This window comes from Chaetodon auriga, chromosome 4 (genome assembly GCF_051107435.1).
Source record: "Chaetodon auriga isolate fChaAug3 chromosome 4, fChaAug3.hap1, whole genome shotgun sequence".
NCBI lineage: Eukaryota > Metazoa > Chordata > Actinopteri > Chaetodontiformes > Chaetodontidae > Chaetodon > Chaetodon auriga.
Window position 1 is genome coordinate 20,921,196 of NC_135077.1, and position 18,686 is coordinate 20,939,881.

At 42.3% G+C, this 18,686-nt stretch overlaps 2 protein-coding genes across 2 annotated transcripts; one reads left to right on the forward strand and one right to left on the reverse strand.

Moving 5' to 3' along the window:
* Window positions 1-1,183: 1,183 nt before the first annotated feature.
* On the reverse strand, window positions 1,184-3,892 carry LOC143319953 (group XIIA secretory phospholipase A2-like). The gene is made up of 4 exons (XM_076729249.1): window positions 3,657-3,892; window positions 2,809-2,885; window positions 2,175-2,340; window positions 1,184-1,460 (listed from the first exon to the last, which is right to left on the reverse strand). The coding sequence occupies exons 1-4, from the start codon at window positions 3,883-3,885 to the stop codon at window positions 1,342-1,344; spliced, it is 591 nt and encodes a 196-aa protein (XP_076585364.1). The 5' UTR covers window positions 3,886-3,892; the 3' UTR covers window positions 1,184-1,341.
* A 2,489-nt stretch (window positions 3,893-6,381) lies between these two features.
* g3bp2a (G3BP stress granule assembly factor 2a) lies at window positions 6,382-16,398 on the forward strand. Its single transcript, XM_076727606.1, has 13 exons — window positions 6,382-6,583; window positions 8,539-8,657; window positions 8,750-8,831; window positions 9,470-9,643; window positions 9,791-9,881; window positions 10,005-10,110; window positions 10,246-10,426; window positions 10,731-10,832; window positions 11,482-11,584; window positions 11,680-11,739; window positions 11,944-12,075; window positions 12,179-12,297; window positions 13,244-16,398. The coding sequence occupies exons 2-13, from the start codon at window positions 8,563-8,565 to the stop codon at window positions 13,523-13,525; spliced, it is 1,527 nt and encodes a 508-aa protein (XP_076583721.1). The 5' UTR covers window positions 6,382-6,583; window positions 8,539-8,562; the 3' UTR covers window positions 13,526-16,398.
* Window positions 16,399-18,686: the final 2,288 nt, after the last annotated feature.

Consider the following 18,686-nt stretch of genomic DNA (forward strand, 5'->3'; position numbering starts at 1 on the left):
TTTATGTAAAGCATACTTGGCACATGTGATTCCTTTTTGTAAAGCACTTTGAGCTCCAACTCCTGTGAAAAATACAGGATAAATACAAAATAAAGTAAACACAAATTATTATTATTATTATTATTATTATTATTATTATTATTATTATTATTAGTAGTAGTAGTAGTAGTAGTAGTATACTGTTAATCATAATTATAATTCTCTGAATTGTAGAAGCATAAAGAAGCAAGAAATGGAAATGTTCAATTAAGTAAAAGTACCTCAAACTTGTACATAAGTACAGTACTTGAAAAAAAATGTACTTAGCTGCTTTTATAATTGAAAGTCATCAAATACATTAGCTCTGTCATTAATACTAACTTTGTAAACCTTGTATTCTTGCTGTTGTTTTGGGTGTTTGAAACATTTCACGACTCTTAAGTAAATTTTGTTATGTCCAAATTTGAGAATGAAGTGGATGAAGACATTTAAAGATCTTTAACAGATGATATGATAGCACATGTATGTAGTAGATAGAGGCTGTAGCCTGAGCCAGCCCTAACTACAAGCTTTAGAGAAAAAAGGAAAGTGCCGCAGCAGATGCCACAGTGGAAGTGGATCATAATTTAGCAGAGGTGAACCTAACAAGAACAGAAGATCCCCTTGTCTGCTGGAGTAGACAGAAACACCAACATCCCCACTTTTACCAGCTGGCTCTCATGTCTTTATGTTGTCCTGCATCTTCTGTTCCATGTGAGAGGGTATTTTCTAAGGCTGGAGAGACCGTTTCTAAGAAGAGGAACCGCCTGAGCCCCAACACTGTTAAAAAACTTCTGTTTCTAACAAAACAAAAAACCAATGAGCATTCTCATCCACCACCCCAATGAAGCAGTGTTTCCTGTGTAACATTCCCAACGAGGCTTCGAACGTCAAACCCCATATCCAGTAAAACCACCAATAATCCATCAATACCTCTTTTCAAAAGCTTTTCTCAACCTTCAAGTTAAACTACACAGAAACACCACCCACTGAATCCCCAAAGCCAATCTGAGGAATCCTCCAAGCTGAGTTTAAAAGCAGCTGCTGGTTTCAAGAAGAACTTCACTGAAAAAACAGCCTCATTAACAAACGAGCACACATTCATTCATTCATCATTCATTCGTTAAGTAAAACTTTATTCTTCATATATGTTGAGTTGGACGCTTCCATGTGGACAAATGTCACGTGTGGATGCTGAGCGGCTGTGCACTGAATAAAAAAGTCCTGGTTACTTGAACGCTGTCCTGGTTTCACTGATAATCTGTCCAATTACACTTCTTGTTTTTTAAACCACAGTCTGTGGCCAATCAGATGTCTCCTCTGTCACAGTTCCTGCTTCTCTTCATGCTGACACACACAAGACTCCCTCTGGCTGTCCAGGTACGACTTGCATCCCAGGTGCTTCGCAGCTTTAAACAGCAGAGTCACTGTCGAATCACAAGCTGCCAGGTGAGACAGAAAGAACAAGAAGGAAAACATGAGCAGGAGAAAGGTGAGCTGAGAACAACACAGATGCTCCAACTTCATCTCTGACAGACAGGATGAGTGTGATGCTTTGGTTATGAGTCAGTGCTGAAGACTGACTGTCAATTAGGGTCATTCTGATCCAGCTGACACATTACAGAGTCCACATTTACTGTGTTCAACATCAGCTCTATGTCTCTATGTCGCCCTCTACTGGACACACTGTGTCTTACAACGGTTATACATTTCTTCATTTTAAAAGATGAAAATTAAAATTTTACAATTGTCTGCCAGTGAAGCATAGCTTCTTTGCTAAAAGTTGTTCTAAATATGTGCCACAGCCCTCCATGTTTTAAGTAGATTGCAGTCTCAGGTGTGCCTGACCTACATGAGATTACATCCTACATTACTGTGGAACACTGATAGTAAATATATGGTTTCTAAATACCCAGCTGTTCTTCAAATCTGTCCCTGCTGACTGCTCAAGTGTCCCAGTAAGCCATGACAGTGTGACGGTGAGCTGAACAATACCAGGACCCTGAAACTGAAGCAACTAATTGGGATTCAGCCATCATTATTTTATTCCAGGCAGACAACTCACGTCTGTACACTGAGTTTGGTGTCTGGGCTCCGACCTCATCACTCCTGCACATGTGTCTGAGCAGAGAAACTGAGGCGGTTCAGCCTCTCACCTTGCACACTGTGGTCTGATCCCAGTGCCTTCTGCACATTCCTGCAGATGGTCTCCAGGCAGTGCCTGAACTCCCCGTCGCAGTCGTGCTTCTCTCGACCGCAGGTGTCATAGCAGCTGTCGTGTTGGTTACAGCATTTGTTCAGAGACGGGACACCTACATCAAACTGGAAAAACAACAGAAATGCAAAAGATCTGATCACAACAGACACAATCAAACTGTAAATGAAACATAACTCATCACAAAAACAGAGCACTTCCTGTTTTGCTTGACATCAAATGCAGTCCATTATCATTAAAAGGAATAAAATAGCGGATGTTATTTGCTTCGCCTTCAGTATGTTTGATGATTTTTTAACTGACGCCTTGCTGATACTGGATTTTTTCAATACTGAGATCAAAAAATGTCATTTAGTATCACAATGACATTTATCACACCAAAGAGATTAGTGCAAACTTGAAGTATAAAAGAGATCTGTGCCTGAGCAGCCAGTGAACCCGCTGTGTCCTGATGCTTCAGTGGAGAAAGGCTTTATTTTCTATGCACAAAGTACTTCATGCATCAGAAATCACCTGCAGACCAGTTTTGGTTTTCTCAGACATGTCAGAAACCTCCAACCTCTCTGTCAGACTACCTGAAATCCAAACAGTGCAGAGCTACATCCATTGGGTGGAGGCTGCTTGTACCCAGGACGAGGCACCAGCTTGACACCTGTGAGAGAGGAGCAGAGGTGAGGATGGTCCTCGTTCTGCCAGTCAGTTATCTCGCTGTCAGGAGGCAGACTGGAGCAAAGAAAAGCACATGTATGAATAATATCCTTGATGTTTGGTTGTGGCAGTGAGCCAGCATGCAGGAGAAATGAAAGACCACCACCTCTAATGTTATTAGTTTCACATGTTTGATGAACCATAAACAAATATGGTTATTTATGGTGGAGGGAGGCTTGTGCATTGGCCCCCAGTCACTCAGGGAGCCTCAGGGAACAATGTTTGTAGCTTGAGGGCTAAAGATTAAAAAAAAAAAAAAAAAAAGTCACACCTCAGCCACTTCCCCTGCTCTGACCCCCCTTATAAACAGCAAGCAGTTCCTCAGTGGAGCTGCCGTGTTGAAGAGACTCTTTTCATTGGTGCAGACAGAGAACAATAGTTCCTCTAATTGCATGCAAGGTGGAAACTTGCACTTTCGATTTATGCTATTCAAGAACCAGACAGTTTACGTCACTGGTACAATTCTCAGCAGGTAAATGTCCATTAAATGCAGGTGAAGCTGCAGGTGGCGGAAAGTAAAGACAACAACCAGCACTACAGGAAATACTCATGGATAAAATCAGATTAAACCACTGCACTGAATAAGCTCATGATCAAACTGAACAAGAAACCAAAAAGTATCAATAAGTGCCAAAAAAAAGCTGATCTTAGAGGCTCGAGGCCGTTAAGTGACTACTGAAATCACCAGTAGAAGAAAAGAAAGACACCTGCTCACCGTCATCACACCTGTGGCGACACAGGCCGCCATCGCCATCGCCATCGCCATCAAAGAAATCCCGAGCAGCATCCCAAAAAGTGTCAATCGTCTTTATTCCGTCGCGGATGGTTTGCAGAGTTGTCCTCCAGTCCGCAGTGTCCGAATCATTTTTACAGGCGGACACATAAGAGGGACATCCAGAGGACAAACCCAGCAGGAGCACACAGACGGAGCTGATGAGGTTCATAGTCCACTCGCTGTCAGAGACCCTAGTTAGGTCCCGCTACCTTCCGACAGATGTGTGCAGCGGCTCCAGGTCTGTCACGTGACCGCCGATGAACCAATGACGGCGATGCCACAAGCTGCAAACTCACGGAACTAAAGTGTAAGTCTGTCATGTTTTAAATATGAGTTTCAGCGTGTGAACAAGGTGAAGGTCTCTGCTGTGTTACGAGCTTTCAGGTAGTGACGCAACAAACAAACAAACAAACAACAACAAAACAATGAAAAAAAAGTAGCAATGACAATAAACTTCATTTGTACAGCGCCTTTCGTACAGGCATTTCAGCTCAAGGTGAGTGCGTCACAACGAAATACACCTGTTAGAGCACCTCCACCCCGACCAGCTGCTTCACTCTGTACCTTTTCATGCCTTAGGTGCACTTATCTCATAACACCTCAGTCTTTGACTTAAGTTTTTGAATGCAAGACTTGTGACTGCGTATCACACTGTGGTGTGTCCACTTTATTTTAGCCTCAGTAGAGAATCTGAGTGCCAAAGGATTTTAAAAAACACCATCCACCCCATCAACAGCCTGTTCACCCTGCTGCCGTCTGACAAGCGGAGGGATCTGCTGCAGGGCCACCAGACGGCAGCTTCTCTCCTCAGCTCATCCTGTACACTCCACCATAAACCTGTTTTACTGTGTGAAGCATAAAGGCTCGTCAGCTTGCATTTTATTGCACGACCCTGTGCTGTCAAATAACAGGTCATGATCTCACATACACACGTGTTAATTACCCGAAGAATAAGACACAAAGCTTGTGTGACCACTTGGTGGCTGTCAGTATCCAGACTTGTTAAAGATCTGCACCAATCACAAGCCTGTGGAGAGTAAGAGAAATGTTATTAAATGCATGTAAATTTGCATCAAAACACAACATTTAATGCAATGGTGCAGCCGGCTTTGCTCCACTGACCCCTCACTGTGAGCCCCTTCTGGGAGGGAGGGAGTGTGCAACGTTTCCACTTATTACTGTTTCATTGCAGAAATTTGCCTGCTGAATGTGCTATCTGTAAGACTCATGGTTTGTTTGAGGTGACAAAGTTGGGATTAACCTTTATCAGTCACTACAGTTTTGAGATTTAAAGGCAGCCCCCATTTATCAGTCAGAACGACTTGATTTGAGGACAGTTTGATATAAAACAGCCACATTTCACTATATGAATAACTTATTCCGTATGTTTGCCACTGCAGAACAAGTCTCTTCATCACCTGACCAGAGGGAGCTGCTGGCAGAACATAAAGTACTGCAGTAAAGATTCACCAGACGTGATGACCTCCTTTAATACACTTCTTTTTTCCAGTGCCTCTATGTTTAGTGCATTTTAGTATTTACAAAATTTACAACACTCTTTTTTTTCTTTTTTTTTTTACCATCCTCCCACAGTTCAGACACTGTCCAGGGAAACACAAAGAACAAATCTGACTCTAAAAAGACTGCAGTTTTGTGAACTGTCTATGTGATTTGACTATTCTGGGCAGCTGACGCCTCATATTAGCTTCAAATAAACGTAGAAATATATTTTACTCACAACAAGAACTGTACATTTCTGGAATTTCCCCTTGTGGGACTAATAAAGGAATATTGAATTAAAATGCAGTATGAACGGGAGGAAGGATTACAGCAAGTAACACCTGTTGCGGTGTTTTTTGGGCACCTGACTATTGTTTTAAGACAGACTTGAAAAACTGTGAATCTAACTTTTGAAAAGAGAATATTTAAGATTAAAGCAGCGGAGGCTGTGGTGTCCTGACATTTCTTTGTGAATATAGGCTTCCAAATGCTGGATTCATTTGGATTCATTCATTCATTCATTCATCTTCTATACCCGCGTATCCTTTTCGGGGTTGCGGGGGGCTGGAGCCTATCGCAGCTGGCAATGGGCGAGAGACGGGGTACACCCTGAACCGGTCGCCAGCCGATTGCAGGGCAACTCATTTGGATTCAGGTGTCATGATAAGAGCCCAGTCCTTGTAAATGCCCATTTCTTTCAAATATTTAATTACATATGCAAATTTGTGTAAATTGTAATAAAAACCCAAAAAACTGCATAAAGTTATGCATGTTTCAATGTATTTTGGGTATGTGTTGTTTGCATAAAGGGTTTTCTGAGCTACCGTCCAGCTTAAAAGGCACAGAAGAATAATAAGATATCCTATGTAAGACAACATAACTGTGATTATTAACACAAATACAGTCCTGTCAGGATGGACACAGTTTAGTCAGGATGAAGACAGTCCAATCAGGATGGACACACTGAAGTCAGGATGAACACAGCCCAGTCAGGGTGGACTCAGTCCAGTCAGGACGGACACAGTGAAGTCAGAGTGGATTTAAGGTAGCATTAGTAGAAAGTGTGGTGGGCGGGGTTATTTATATTGCGTCATAATTTATGTTGCCTAGTGTAAACAGTCCATTGGTTGAATCTTTGTGATGGGGGTTCCCTGCCCCAGATTGCAGGGGTAAAACAATAAATAGAAGCTATCACTTTAAATTTTCAATCTCTGGTACAGCAGAGATAATAAACTGTTAGATAGTAGAGCGTGGGAAATATTATAATATTCACCTGGGATACACTGTATTTCAGATCAGTTTACAGTCGGTTGTTCGTAGTTATTTATTACAAATACTTCTGTCTACATAGATAGGTCTTTCATAAGGTAAGTTAGCATCCTCACAGCTAAGTCAGGTATGAGACGTCTGACAAGCTAACGTTAACCGTGCCAGCTAATGTTAGCTGCATTGTCTAGTGAAAATCACGACAACTCGATAGACAAGCAGTAATCATTCAGAGTTGGCAAGTGTTGTGTCGCTACTATTTAAATATCACATTTGAGCTATCTAGTTCAAAATGATGCGCATCAACTAAATTTTTCAAATCTGCCTTCCTTTGTTTTCTTTGAGCTAGCACAGCTAGCACTCAACTTGTTTCATTGATTATGGTTCGACAGTCAGTGTAAGTGGGGAATAACGTCAACGTAAATATCTTTAAAAGTTTAAGAGCGGTTTGCATTGCGCAGGATTTTTAACGGTCATGGAACAGGCAATTATATATTACTATCAGATGTTGTCAATTAAGGAGCCCCACTGGGGTAACATGGACATACTTTTTTGGTGCACTACAATCACCGGGCTCAACGTTATGTCGGCTTCATGGTTTCCCCGCTTGAAATCAGCTTGCGCGTTGTCAATGTGTGAGCACAGCAAAGCGACATCTTGACAGGTGTCCGTTTTTCTGTGTTAATCAAAACGCCAACGTGTTTCATGAGATATGTTCCTTCCGCAAAGTGACCACCGGCTGAAAGAAAAACGACGACGCCACAAGTTAGCCACAGCTAGCGTTAGCAGGCTAACTAGCAGTGTCGCAAGGTTGCCGTTGCTTTCTTGTATGCTCGGCTAACGTTAGCCATCTAAGATGACAGCCAAGAGGCCGGCAGTTAAGAATAACTACGCCTTCAGTGTTTTTGTTGTGTAGGTAACGTAGACGTAGCTGACAGTGCAGGCGCATGGTGCTCCTGAAATTTCTAAAACAGGCACACATGATTACAAATTACGAATCTGTCACAGTATATAGCTAACGAACATGCGACAAATGTGAGAACTGGCAAATGTTATTAGCTTAGACATGAAAGGCCTAACTCATACAGTAGGCCACTTCTGTACAAAGGGACGCGCAGATGTGTGTAACACATGTATGTGTATATACTTTTAAAAGAAGCATTTAGTTGTAGTTAAGTTCGTTTTTTCCGCTGCTCAACTTCAACGGCTGCATCACTCGCTTCCCTTTTATCTACAGCCGGTTTCCCTCTTTGTCTCATTGGATGAACGTGATGGCGCAGTTGAATGTTAGCTTGTGTGTTAGCCAGCTAGCTAAACAGTCAGCTGTCGTTCCTCTGCCATAGGTTTGATGTGGGTCAGAGGAAACATTGGCCTAATGAGACAAAGAAAGTGAAACGCCTTAAGTCCCTCTTTGTACTTCCTACACCTACTGCTCAAACACAGCTGAGTTGTTTACCTGATGCAAAATTGACATTAATGTGTGACAGTTTCTGCAGCAGTCCAACTGATTTCCAAGCTTTATTTTCAGTCATTGTCTCGTACACTCAGCTGCCAATTCATTTGGTATTTCAAGCCTAATCTAATCCATCTTAATACGAAAGCTCTGCAACAAATCGAACCTTTTATATGAAAGTGAAAATGCTCAGTTTTTGCCTCAGCTGTTTTGCAAAGGCTCAACTTCATGGTCATTTTTGAGACTTGTTAGTTTGTGGTGCTGTTGAATTGTACTGTGTAACACATAATTACAGAATGTCTGTTTAAAATAAAAGAAACACCTCAGTATATTGCAGTATCATTCACCAGCATCATGAACTAGAGCCTCCAAAAAGACTGTAAAGTTTAATATTCACTTCTTTAAGCAGTTTGAACAAAAAACTAAATTAAAAAAAAAACAAAAAAAACAAAACAAATAACCTTCATGAACGTCAGGTTTATTTCAGGCCTGTAGTGTTACAATGTGTTATTTTTAGCAAATGAACTGTCAACTGTTTATATATGTGTTAACTCCTATTTCTAAACAACATTATTACAATTAAATCTTTATTTTTTGTTTCAGCACTTAATATTGTTTACCAAAGAAATGGTGATGGAGAAGCCAAGTCCCCTGCTTGTAGGGCGGGAGTTTGTGAGGCAGTATTACACACTCTTAAACAAGGCACCAGATTTCCTGCACAGGTAATTACCAAAATGTGATGTGGTAGACACAAGTATCTGTAGATGTTGGTAAAACTCGTTAAAACTGAATATCATGTTATTGTGCCAATCAGGTTTTACGGGAGGAATTCTTCCTATGTTCATGGAGGACTTGACCCGAGTGGGAAGCTGGCAGAAGCAGTGTATGGGCAAGCGGTAGGTGCTATGGACCAAAATTAAGATTCACATTGAAAATACTGCGTAGTAGATGTCAGGTACAATAATATTCACAGTGGTGATAAGTACGTATTTTAATGAAATTGAAACTAGCACAAATTGAATCATTGGCAGCATTTGAGGGAGGACTAAATGTCTGCAGATATACTTGTTTGTTACATCCTATAAACAACTTTATATCTCCATAAATCAGTATTTCTGTTGATTAAGTCTGAGCAAAATTGAGTCACATATGAATATAATATCCTGCTTTTGAGGTTGCGCTGAGTAATGAATGTGAAAGTAAACAACACACTGGCTGACCTCAGATTATTGCTAACTGTCCAAAAATCTAAGTAAATGGGACTCAGATTTCATAACACAGTTTTGTAACATAGCAGCTAAAAGTATAAGTGTGCTTTTCAACAATACGAGTTATTTTGTGTTGGGAATTGAAGGATCCAGTCAACAGTCGCCTCAACGTTTGTGGTCATATTCAATTAGACTTTAGACTATTTAGACATTCGATAAAAATGGCTCAGAATAGCAAGACGTATCTTCTTTAATTACAACATAATGTTAATTTTGACCAATCTGTTCCCTCCTTTTCATTTGTTTTTTGTCTCTGCATCTCGTAGGAAATCCACAAGAAGGTCATGTCCCTGCAGTTTAGTGAATGCCACACAAAGATCAGACATGTGGATGCCCATGCCACGCTGAGTGATGGAGTGGTGGTGCAAGTCCTCGGAGAACTGTCCAACAATGGTCAGCCGATGAGGAAATTCATGCAAACTTTTGTGCTTGCTCCAGAGGTTAGTAGCTCTACCTTTCAGTACTATTGCCAGACGTTGAGTTTAAGGAGATACGTTGCTGTTCCTATGATGCCCAAAATAAACTGGTTTGCTTTGGACACTAATGTGTGTGAATTGTGTTTCTGACTGTGTGACGAATTTCCTTAGGGTTCAGTGGCAAACAAGTTCTACGTCCACAATGACATCTTCCGTTACGAGGATGAGGTTTTTGGAGACTCAGAAGCTGAGCTTGATGAGGGTAAAATCTTCATAAATATCTAGATCTTGTTTTTTTATTTGAGTTTTTCTGGTTAAATGTGAGGGTGCTAATGCAAGTAACTTTGCAGTTATTTTATTTTATTTTTTTTTTCCTCTCACTTAGAATCAGAGGAAGAAGTTGAAGAGGAGCCAGAAGAGAGGCAGCCGTCCCCTGAACCACTTCAAGAAAGCCCCAACAGCACCACCTATTACGAACCTCACCCTGTCACGTATGCTAACATTTAATTATAACCTCACTAATATATATAGTAGTGCATTTCCACCTTTTTTCTAAAAACTAGCATGAAGGGTTTTTCCTTTTAAATTCCTGTGGAAGTGAGGACATGCTGATGTTTGCTCTGCAGTAACGGAGTAGAGGAGCCCATGGAAGAGCCAGCTCCAGAGCCCGAGCCCGAGCCTGAACCAGAGCCCAAAGTAGAGGAGGTAAAGCCTGAAGCAGATGAGAAGGTTCTGGAAGAGATGGAGGAGAAAGCACCTTCACCAGTCCCTGTGGAGTCTCCACCAAACACCCAGGAGCCTCCCAAGGTGAGACTGATGTGTCTGTGTGTCGTGTACTTCTCTTGAGTAAGATTATTAGAGGGTATAAATTCACCTGTTGGATGCATCAGCTATGCTACATATTGCACAAATATGAGGAAGTTGAGGAAGATTTGTTCTCTCCTACACTGAAGGAGAATTTTATTCAACATTTTACAACAGAATTAAACAAAAGATGTATATAAATGTATTAGTCTCAAGTTTGTTTGGTTATCAGTCATTTTGTGATGCACAGCGCAGTAATGATATTGTGGTTATTGGTGCTGCCCTGACAATGTACTGCATCCCTCAGACCTTCTCGTGGGCCTCGGTGACCAGTAAAAACCTGCCTCCTACTGGCACAGTCACCTCCTCTGGAATCTCACCGCATGTTGTTAAAGCTCCAAGCTCACAGGTAACCAGCTAACAGTGCACATGATGTTTGTTTTTCTAATGAAATGAGCTGTCAGGGCACGTTAGAAATGCCCCACTACACGGTCTACCACAGTGTTAAAGATTAGAGAGTTGTAAACAGCAGCAGTAGCTTTTAAAGTTTGTGGGAGGAGCCCACAAAGGTGTAATGCACAAACACAAAACAAAGCAATAGATACTTCACTATAAATGTCATGAGAAAATCCTGCTCTGGTATGTTGTCATGTGTCTCCACCCCACCTCTCTTTAGTCTGACATTAGGTCTTGTTTGAAAAAATGGTAGAAAAAAACATTTGAATTGATGTCTGATAAAGCCCAAGACTGATGAGGAAGGTCACTGGAAGGTTGTGGTGCATTGACATCATGAGACAGTTAACAGATGTTTGTCACCTCAATACAAAGCAGACCTTCAGTGGTGTGAATGAACATACAAACTGCTTCAAATGGACAAGTGAAAAGCAGCAAAGTGGCTCATAATCAGCTCAGGCAGGTTGACCTAAACAGATCCTCTTGAGCACCATGTGAAAGGATGTGTGGTTCATTTAGACTTTTCTGTGTGTGTGTGTGTGTGTGTGTGTGTGTGTGTGTGTGTGTGTGTGTGTGTGTGTGTGACACACCCCTCCCCCACACAGCCCAGAGTCGAAGCCAAGCCGGAGACACAGACAGCACCTCTTCGTCCCAGAGACCAGCGCACACGCGACAGACCGGCGTTCACCCCGCGGGGCCCCAGACCAGGTAATGCCTGCTCTCATTCCCCAGATTGAGGGTTTATTGTTTAATTTCGCTTTCATTTGGTTCGTTCTCACGTCCTGCACATCTCTCACTCTTAGATGGTGTTGCATCTTCGGAGTCACAAACAGGAAAACCACACTTGAGTTTTGTTAACAAAGGTAAACGTGAGCATTTAAGGCACATCTTAATTAATCTTTAGTCCTGTTTCATGATTGTTTAACTACTGAGTGAAAATATTCAGCCTTTGTCTTATTTCACTTTCTTGATAACAAGATTTTTACTTTTATTGTGTTTTGATGCAGATGAAACTTGTGAGCTGCGGTGATGAGTTTTTCCGCTGTGCTTGTTGTTCTGACCTGCAGGTGGAAGGGGAGAGAGCGAATCCGGTGACATGGACAGCAGGCGGATTGTCCGGTACCCAGACAGCCACCAGCTTTTTGTTGGCAACCTCCCACATGACATTGATGAGAGCGAGCTCAAAGATTTCTTCATGAGTATGCTTCCTCCAGAAACAACACTTTGTCCATGTCCTGCAAAAACCTTCCACGGGGTGAATGAATATGATTTAAAGTGCATAACATCCTTTTATTCTTGCAGCATATGGAAATGTTGTGGAGCTGCGGATCAACACCAAGGGCGTTGGTGGGAAGCTGCCCAACTTTGGATTTGTGGTCTTTGACGACTCTGATCCTGTGCAGAGAATCCTGGGGGCCAAGGTAGAAGGGGCATGTATTGACATTTCATTACCCACTTTCATTCTTGTGGTGGTGGTTTGGTGACACACATTTCTACAATTACTCTGACGCTGAATCTGACACATTAGAGATAAACTCCCCACAGCCATCGTCTCTTATAACTCATATGTTTGCTTTCCATTGTCGTGGGTGTAACAGATCAAGCTTATAAACAGATATCTGAGGCTGCGTTCAGACCAACTGTTGCATTGAGCTAAAAAAACAAAAACAGGATGCTAGGAGCTGTGTTGCAACAGGCGCAGGTGAGATAAAGTGTGAACCAAGACGTGCAGTTTGAGATACACTGTGTTTATGCTGCTGTGATGTCGGATTTTAGCATCCATGTCCTGGATGCAGTAGATTGCCACTGCAGCACTGAAGAGAACATTTGCACTCCTCCACTGATGACTGGATTGTGCAGTGGCAAAAAGCCGAGCAACCATCAGTCGCGTTTGTTTTTTGTAACCCGCCTGCTCTGGTTTCAGTGACATGAATGAGGAGGCTGTGTTTTGTCTCAGTCACAGATAATCCTGTTTTAACAGGAACTTTCTGCTTAAAAAACAATGCATATTGGTAAATTTTCTATAGCTCTCTGAAGTAACGGTTCTATAAAAACCTGAGTGCTTTTACATGTGGAAAACTAAACAGAGTTTACAGAGTAACAGCAGGTTAAGTGTCCACTGGACTCAAAACAGCCCTGCGTTTAAAACCAGTGTGGCCTTATTCAAGTGAATCAGGCCTGCACAGTTCTGAAAACAGCCTCAGATGAAATGGTTTGGCTGGCAGGGACGCAGAGCGGCGCTTACAGAGAGTCTGGGACAAATAAACAAACTCGTGTGCAAACCAGTGAATGACGTGGGTTTTGAAACAGACGAGGAAATACTCGGTTTGGGTTTCTCCTGTAGTGATCTCCCTTCTCTCCCTGCAGCCCATCATGTTTCGAGGCGAGGTGCGTCTGAATGTGGAGGAGAAGAAGACGAGGGCGGTGCGCGAGCGAGAGACCCGCGGCGGAACAGACGAGCGCCGGGACATGAGGCGCAACGACCGGGGCCCCGGAGGTTCGCGAGGCATTGTGGGAAGCGGAATGATGCGTGAACGTGACGGGAGGGGACCGCCGCCTCGAGGCGGCATGGCCCCCAAACCTGGCATGGGCTCCGGACGAGGCTCTGGAGGCCAAGGAGAGGGTCGCTTCACAACCCAGCGCCGCTGAGGAGAACACCGCCTGCAGTGTGGAAGTAGTACCGTGTTCTTCATCTTCAACCGTTCTCGTTAACGAAAAGAAATCTTCATGTATAAACGTATATATTTGTTTTTGTTAATTTTTATTTTTTTTGTTCCCTCTTTGCTTTGGAATGTGACACAGCCTGTCAACCATTTGTTTGTGAAATAGACAAAACAAAATAAGCAAACAAAAATTTCGCTTATTAGTTGTGAGCTGAGCATCCTTTTGGGGCATCTCGAGAATTCACAAACTTTAATTTGTAAATTCGTGAAAAAAGGCAAACCAACCAGGAGTAATCTGCCACATTAGGAGGGACTGATAAGACTTTTAACTACAACAGTACAGCCCATCATTTGGAAAAGAGATTATATGCCTTGACTTAACTGGGGGCGCTGCTTCACGAAATCCCTCTATTGCACATTTTATATGGTAGTTTCCTGCCCGTTACTGTTGGAAAAGAGTGAGATGCAAAATTTGTGCAGTTCCAGAGGAAAAGCTTGCCTTTTACATTTTTCCTTTGAGAGACCACTGCTTCAGAATTGCATAATGCACTCATCAATATGCACTAATGGGTACTTTTGTCGTATTTCGTTGACATCCACGCTCGGAACGCAGCTGGAGAGACGCGTTTCGTCGTCTCAAAGCGATACGACTTAACGGGGCAGGCCTCGCTTACAGCCTGTCTGCTGTGACCAATGTACTTTTCACACGTTTGACCCAAAACTACGCTTCAATTACTGCTGGATGGACAAGATGACAAGCAAATCTACATTATATTTTTCCTCATTTATAAATCAAAAAAAAAAAATCCTGGACTTTCACCAAATGAGTGGGGGGACAAAGGATAAACAAGAAACTAAGCTGAACAATAGAAGAGTGGTGGTAACGATGGCTGCTCGCTCTGTTTTTCTTTGATTCCAACTTTGTTTTTTCTTCATGTTTTTCCCTGCCAGCTAGACCACGAACCAGGGACAGACCGCCCGTCCCTCCCTCTTCCCTCCCTTTCTGTCTTAAGTGCGGAGTAACAGAATAAATGTACAGCAAAAATCATAGTTTACTGTATGTTTTGTTTTTCTGTGTATGTTTTAATTTCTCTCTCGACTTGATAAGAGCATGATGGTGCCTTCTATTTCACCTTCTCCAGTCTTACTGAAGCGTAAAGCGGTTCGCCGCCTCCTGATGCGAAGCTGCTCATTTTGAACTATTGTCTTCTGGGAGGGGATACAAAAACGTTGCAGTATTCACACGAGTTCAGTTTTTCAGGTGCATATTTCTTTTTCCATACTGTTTTACTACCTAAGATGATCTGTTGTGAGTATTGTCCATTTGTTTTGTATTGTGTCTGTTCTGGGTTTTGTAGAAACAGTAGGTGCCTCGAGTTCTGTTCTTCTCATGTAATGTGGTTAAGACGTGCATCTAAAGAAGCCCCCCCCCCCCCCCCGCCCCCCAGGAACAAAAAGGTACATTAAAGATGGCGACAGAGGAGCGCTTGGTTCTTGGTTTAACACGCCGTCGGCTCTGCAGTGAGTCTCTCAGTGTGATTCAGATACTTTGTGTGTGACCATCGCTCGCTTCATCCCTGGACTCAGAAGTTGTCAGACTGTTCTTTTCTCAGCAACAATTTTGTAATGATCTGTGCGGGTGGGCTGGCCAGAGTTCAGCCTACAGACTGGCAAATAATTGTGCTCACTTTTCTAGCTGTTTATGCATTTGTATTTTCATAATGCTGATTATTCATTGTGCTTATTGTATTGGTTTATTTTTCCATTCAATGCCATGCTAGTCGTCTCCTTGCCCTCTGGCGTCTCTTCTTTTCACCGCTGGCAGGGAGGGAAGACCTTTTGGTTTCAGCTGGGAAGGAAAACATGACAAACGTGAGATGTTTTTTTTTTTTTTTTTTTTTTTTTTTTTAATTTTACTTTTCTGTTATCTTGCACTGAAATGGGAAGTGAAATTGATGTAGCATTTTTCTGGACAAATATACTAATGAGGTCTTCCTTGTCTGGTGGTATTGCACTATTCCCAATGTTTCTGGGACAATCTGTCAGTTTGAACACAGACTCTCCAAATTTCTCATCTGGCAATGGAAAAAAAAAATCTTAGTGCTCCTCTTGTTCTCAGCATGAAGTAATGTTTGCTCTCTTGCAGGTGAAACAAGATGTCATGTACGGACATGGTATATTTTATGTAGTTTTCCACAGTGATGCTCGACTGCTCGGCCTTGTAGTTGAGACTTTCATATGTGAGAGTAGTTTTCAGTAGAGATTTGATTTGTTACCATCAGTCTTTGACCTAATATTACAGAAAAATGACAGCTCTTTGGTCTTTTGAGTGTTTAACAGACCGCTCTTATGGGTGCCTCTACCCCGAATGTTGTATTTGTCAGGTATTTGCTTAACATGGGCACTTGACTGCAATCATACTTTTTACAGCAACGGTCAGTGAAGAGATGTGAAGAAGAGCCGTCACACTTGTTGCGGTGGTGAAAATGTTCTAGCATATAAATTTACGGTTGGACAGTTGTTTTACGACCCGCCCTTTTCCAAACTTTAAAGGATCCTCGTGAGAAAAAAAAACAAACAAACCTGTACATTTATTTTCCTGTGGTTGAAGATACAGTAGAGTGGATCCTCATTGTGAATCATTCCAGTCCTTTCTGAATGGAAATAGAAGTACCTTCATGGCTTTAGCAGGTGTGGTAAACAGTTGGCTGCCATCTTAATTTTACTGTGTTTACCTTGTTGCTAGTACAAAAGTGTTGCAGGTGGAGAAGCTTTTTTTTTTTTTTTTGTTTAGTTTCTTTTTTCCTTTCTATTTTGAATGTGTTGGACTTAACATACAATAAACTACTGATATCAGCACCACTCATACCGTTTGTCATGTTTGCAGGTTCCTCCGTTAAAGATCATGTAAGAAACAAGCTGTCGTTGCTCATTGATCAGATGAACACAGCTCTTTTCTGTGATGCAGATTTAACCACTGAAGTTGTTGGCAAGCAGAGAAAACTCGCAGGATCATCATTTGCTTTTTTCCTCAGATATTTTGCACTTGAAGAGCCACATTATGGTTATAGCCTGTTTTTTTTATTTTGCAGATATTGCAATTAAAGGGGCGCGCCACAGATTTTACACATCAACATCATTTGTCATGGTTGGTCCCACTCAGGCCGTGGACATGTGTCTTCAGCCCCCTGTGTCTCTGGGAAAGATTTGCCAAGGTTAAAAAAAGAAACGTGGACATTTTACCTGGCAGGGATGGTAAGAAGTGGAAGGTGTCGGATCCAGAGCTTCCAGCAAACCAAGGACTATTCTCAATACCAAGTACGCCAAGTTCGGACTTAGCAAGTTCGACCTGGGAGTACGGTCTCTCCAGGATGGGAGGACGTGGACATGGGCGTGCCCGTCAACAACAACCCAGAGTGGGTGAAAGTTGTGGGCTACCACGGTGATGTGGAGCACAAGAACTGGGTTCCATACTACGATGCCCTGCGGAGCGCAACAGGGATCCAACCAGCAGGTCCTGACCACTGTCTTTTAGGTTCCTCTGTACAGACCTGTCCACATACAACAGTGTCTGAATGGGTGTCACATCTTATCATTGACACCAGGGGAACAGATTTTTCTTCTTTTTTTGCTGAACATCCAGACTAGATTGGCACTCATATATGTCCTTACCCTCTTATTTATTTTGTCTCCTATAAATCCCCTGGTTCTACAGGTTAACTTATCCATGAATCCACAGAGTGGAGCGAGCGTCTCCAGCACTGGTTCTTCCTCCCTTTCCGGCGCCAGTCACGAGCACTACGGAGTGCAGATGAGCGTCGTGCCACCAACCTCCTCCTGTCCTGCCCTGCAGATTTCAGCTCCACATCAGTACGGCACGTTGGACCGCTCAACCCAACCCACGGCTTCTCCTCCTTTAAGTTTGTTCCAGACACAGATGATCAGATCATTCTGGCCCTGAAGTCCGAGGAGGATGCAGGCAGGATTGCCACCTACATCATTGCCTTTACGCTAGATGGTCAGGTACTGATGCCTGAGACAAAGATAGGGGATGTGAAGTATGAAGGGCTGGAGTTTATCTGACAAAGTCACAACAGAAGGTGCACATGTTCCTGAAGGCAACATCTGCAGGGGTCCTCCATGTTTAAAAGATTAAGAAGTAGACTCTATACATGCAACACTGTTGTTGTCGCGAGTCTTTAGTATTGTATTCTGCTCTCAGTCCTACTGTGCAATAATGTTGAATGACCCAAAGTTAGATATTTTATAATTATTTAGTATGATGATTGAAAGGAGGAAGAGAAGGTAAAAGAGGAGGAGAATGTCACACCACCACCACCACCAAGGGAGGACAGATACCAGCGATAGACCAGTTCAGTTAGTCTGGGACGAGCTACGCTCATCAGTCACCACCCAATAACATTTTTAACATTTTAAAGTCTTAACGTCTCCATATCAGTACTGGTAGATTGATATTTTTATCTAAACTTTGAGCTAAACATTGTTTGATTACAAACTACTGATATTCCAGAGGAGTCGGGGTAAAAGTAAAAACACATCTGTAGCTGTCATTACACAGAAGCGTAATGCACTGACTGAGGAAGAAATGTGTCCCTGTTTCATTAAAAAATTAATGAGAAAAGTTTCCATGGAGAAAAACCTGCCCTACTCGTTTTTTTTGGATAAACGAAATACCTGAAAATCCTGTATTGATCCCGTCGGTATTAAAGACACGCGTGTCTTCCAATGTCTCAAACCCAAACCAAAAGACACTTTTCCCTCAAGTGAATGCATCCTGCCTCTGTGCCAGTCTATCAAACATCAGGTAACGTGGATCTCTTCTCCTCTAGCCAAACTCCGCTGGTCAGACACTCAGGGGAACAAGGTGAAACAGGATAAAACATTAAAAAAAAAAAAAAAAAAAAAAGAGATGAATGTCCTTAAATTACTTGAAATGTTAAACGTACTCGTGGCTTGGTGTCCTGTCTGACCTCAACACACTGAACTCTCTGCTTTTTGATTCATATTGATGTAATGGGTGCGGTTGCTTCACACATATCAGCGTCTGCTTCATAAAGCACCTGTGATTCGTTTCTGAGCAGGTCCACCTCACACGGTGACTCACGTTAACAAACGGAATATCATTT

Bases quoted from the DNA above. Each gene is read 5' to 3' on its own strand.
- g3bp2a (XM_076727606.1), top strand. From the start codon at position 8,563: ATGGTGATGGAGAAGCCAAGTCCCCTGCTTGTAGGGCGGGAGTTTGTG. The intron at 11,585-11,679 runs GTAATGCCTGCT...TCTCACTCTTAG, and splicing joins CCCGCGGGGCCCCAGACCAG to ATGGTGTTGCATCTTCGGAG. The intron at 12,298-13,243 runs GTAGAAGGGGCA...CTCTCCCTGCAG, and splicing joins AGAGAATCCTGGGGGCCAAG to CCCATCATGTTTCGAGGCGA.
- LOC143319953 (XM_076729249.1), bottom strand. From the start codon at position 3,885: ATGAACCTCATCAGCTCCGTCTGTGTGCTCCTGCTGGGTTTGTCCTCT. The intron at 2,886-3,656 runs GTGAGCAGGTGT...CCTCTCTCACAG, and splicing joins TCGCCACAGGTGTGATGACG to GTGTCAAGCTGGTGCCTCGT. The intron at 1,461-2,174 runs GTGAGAGGCTGA...CTCACCTGGCAG, and splicing joins ATCAGACCACAGTGTGCAAG to CTTGTGATTCGACAGTGACT.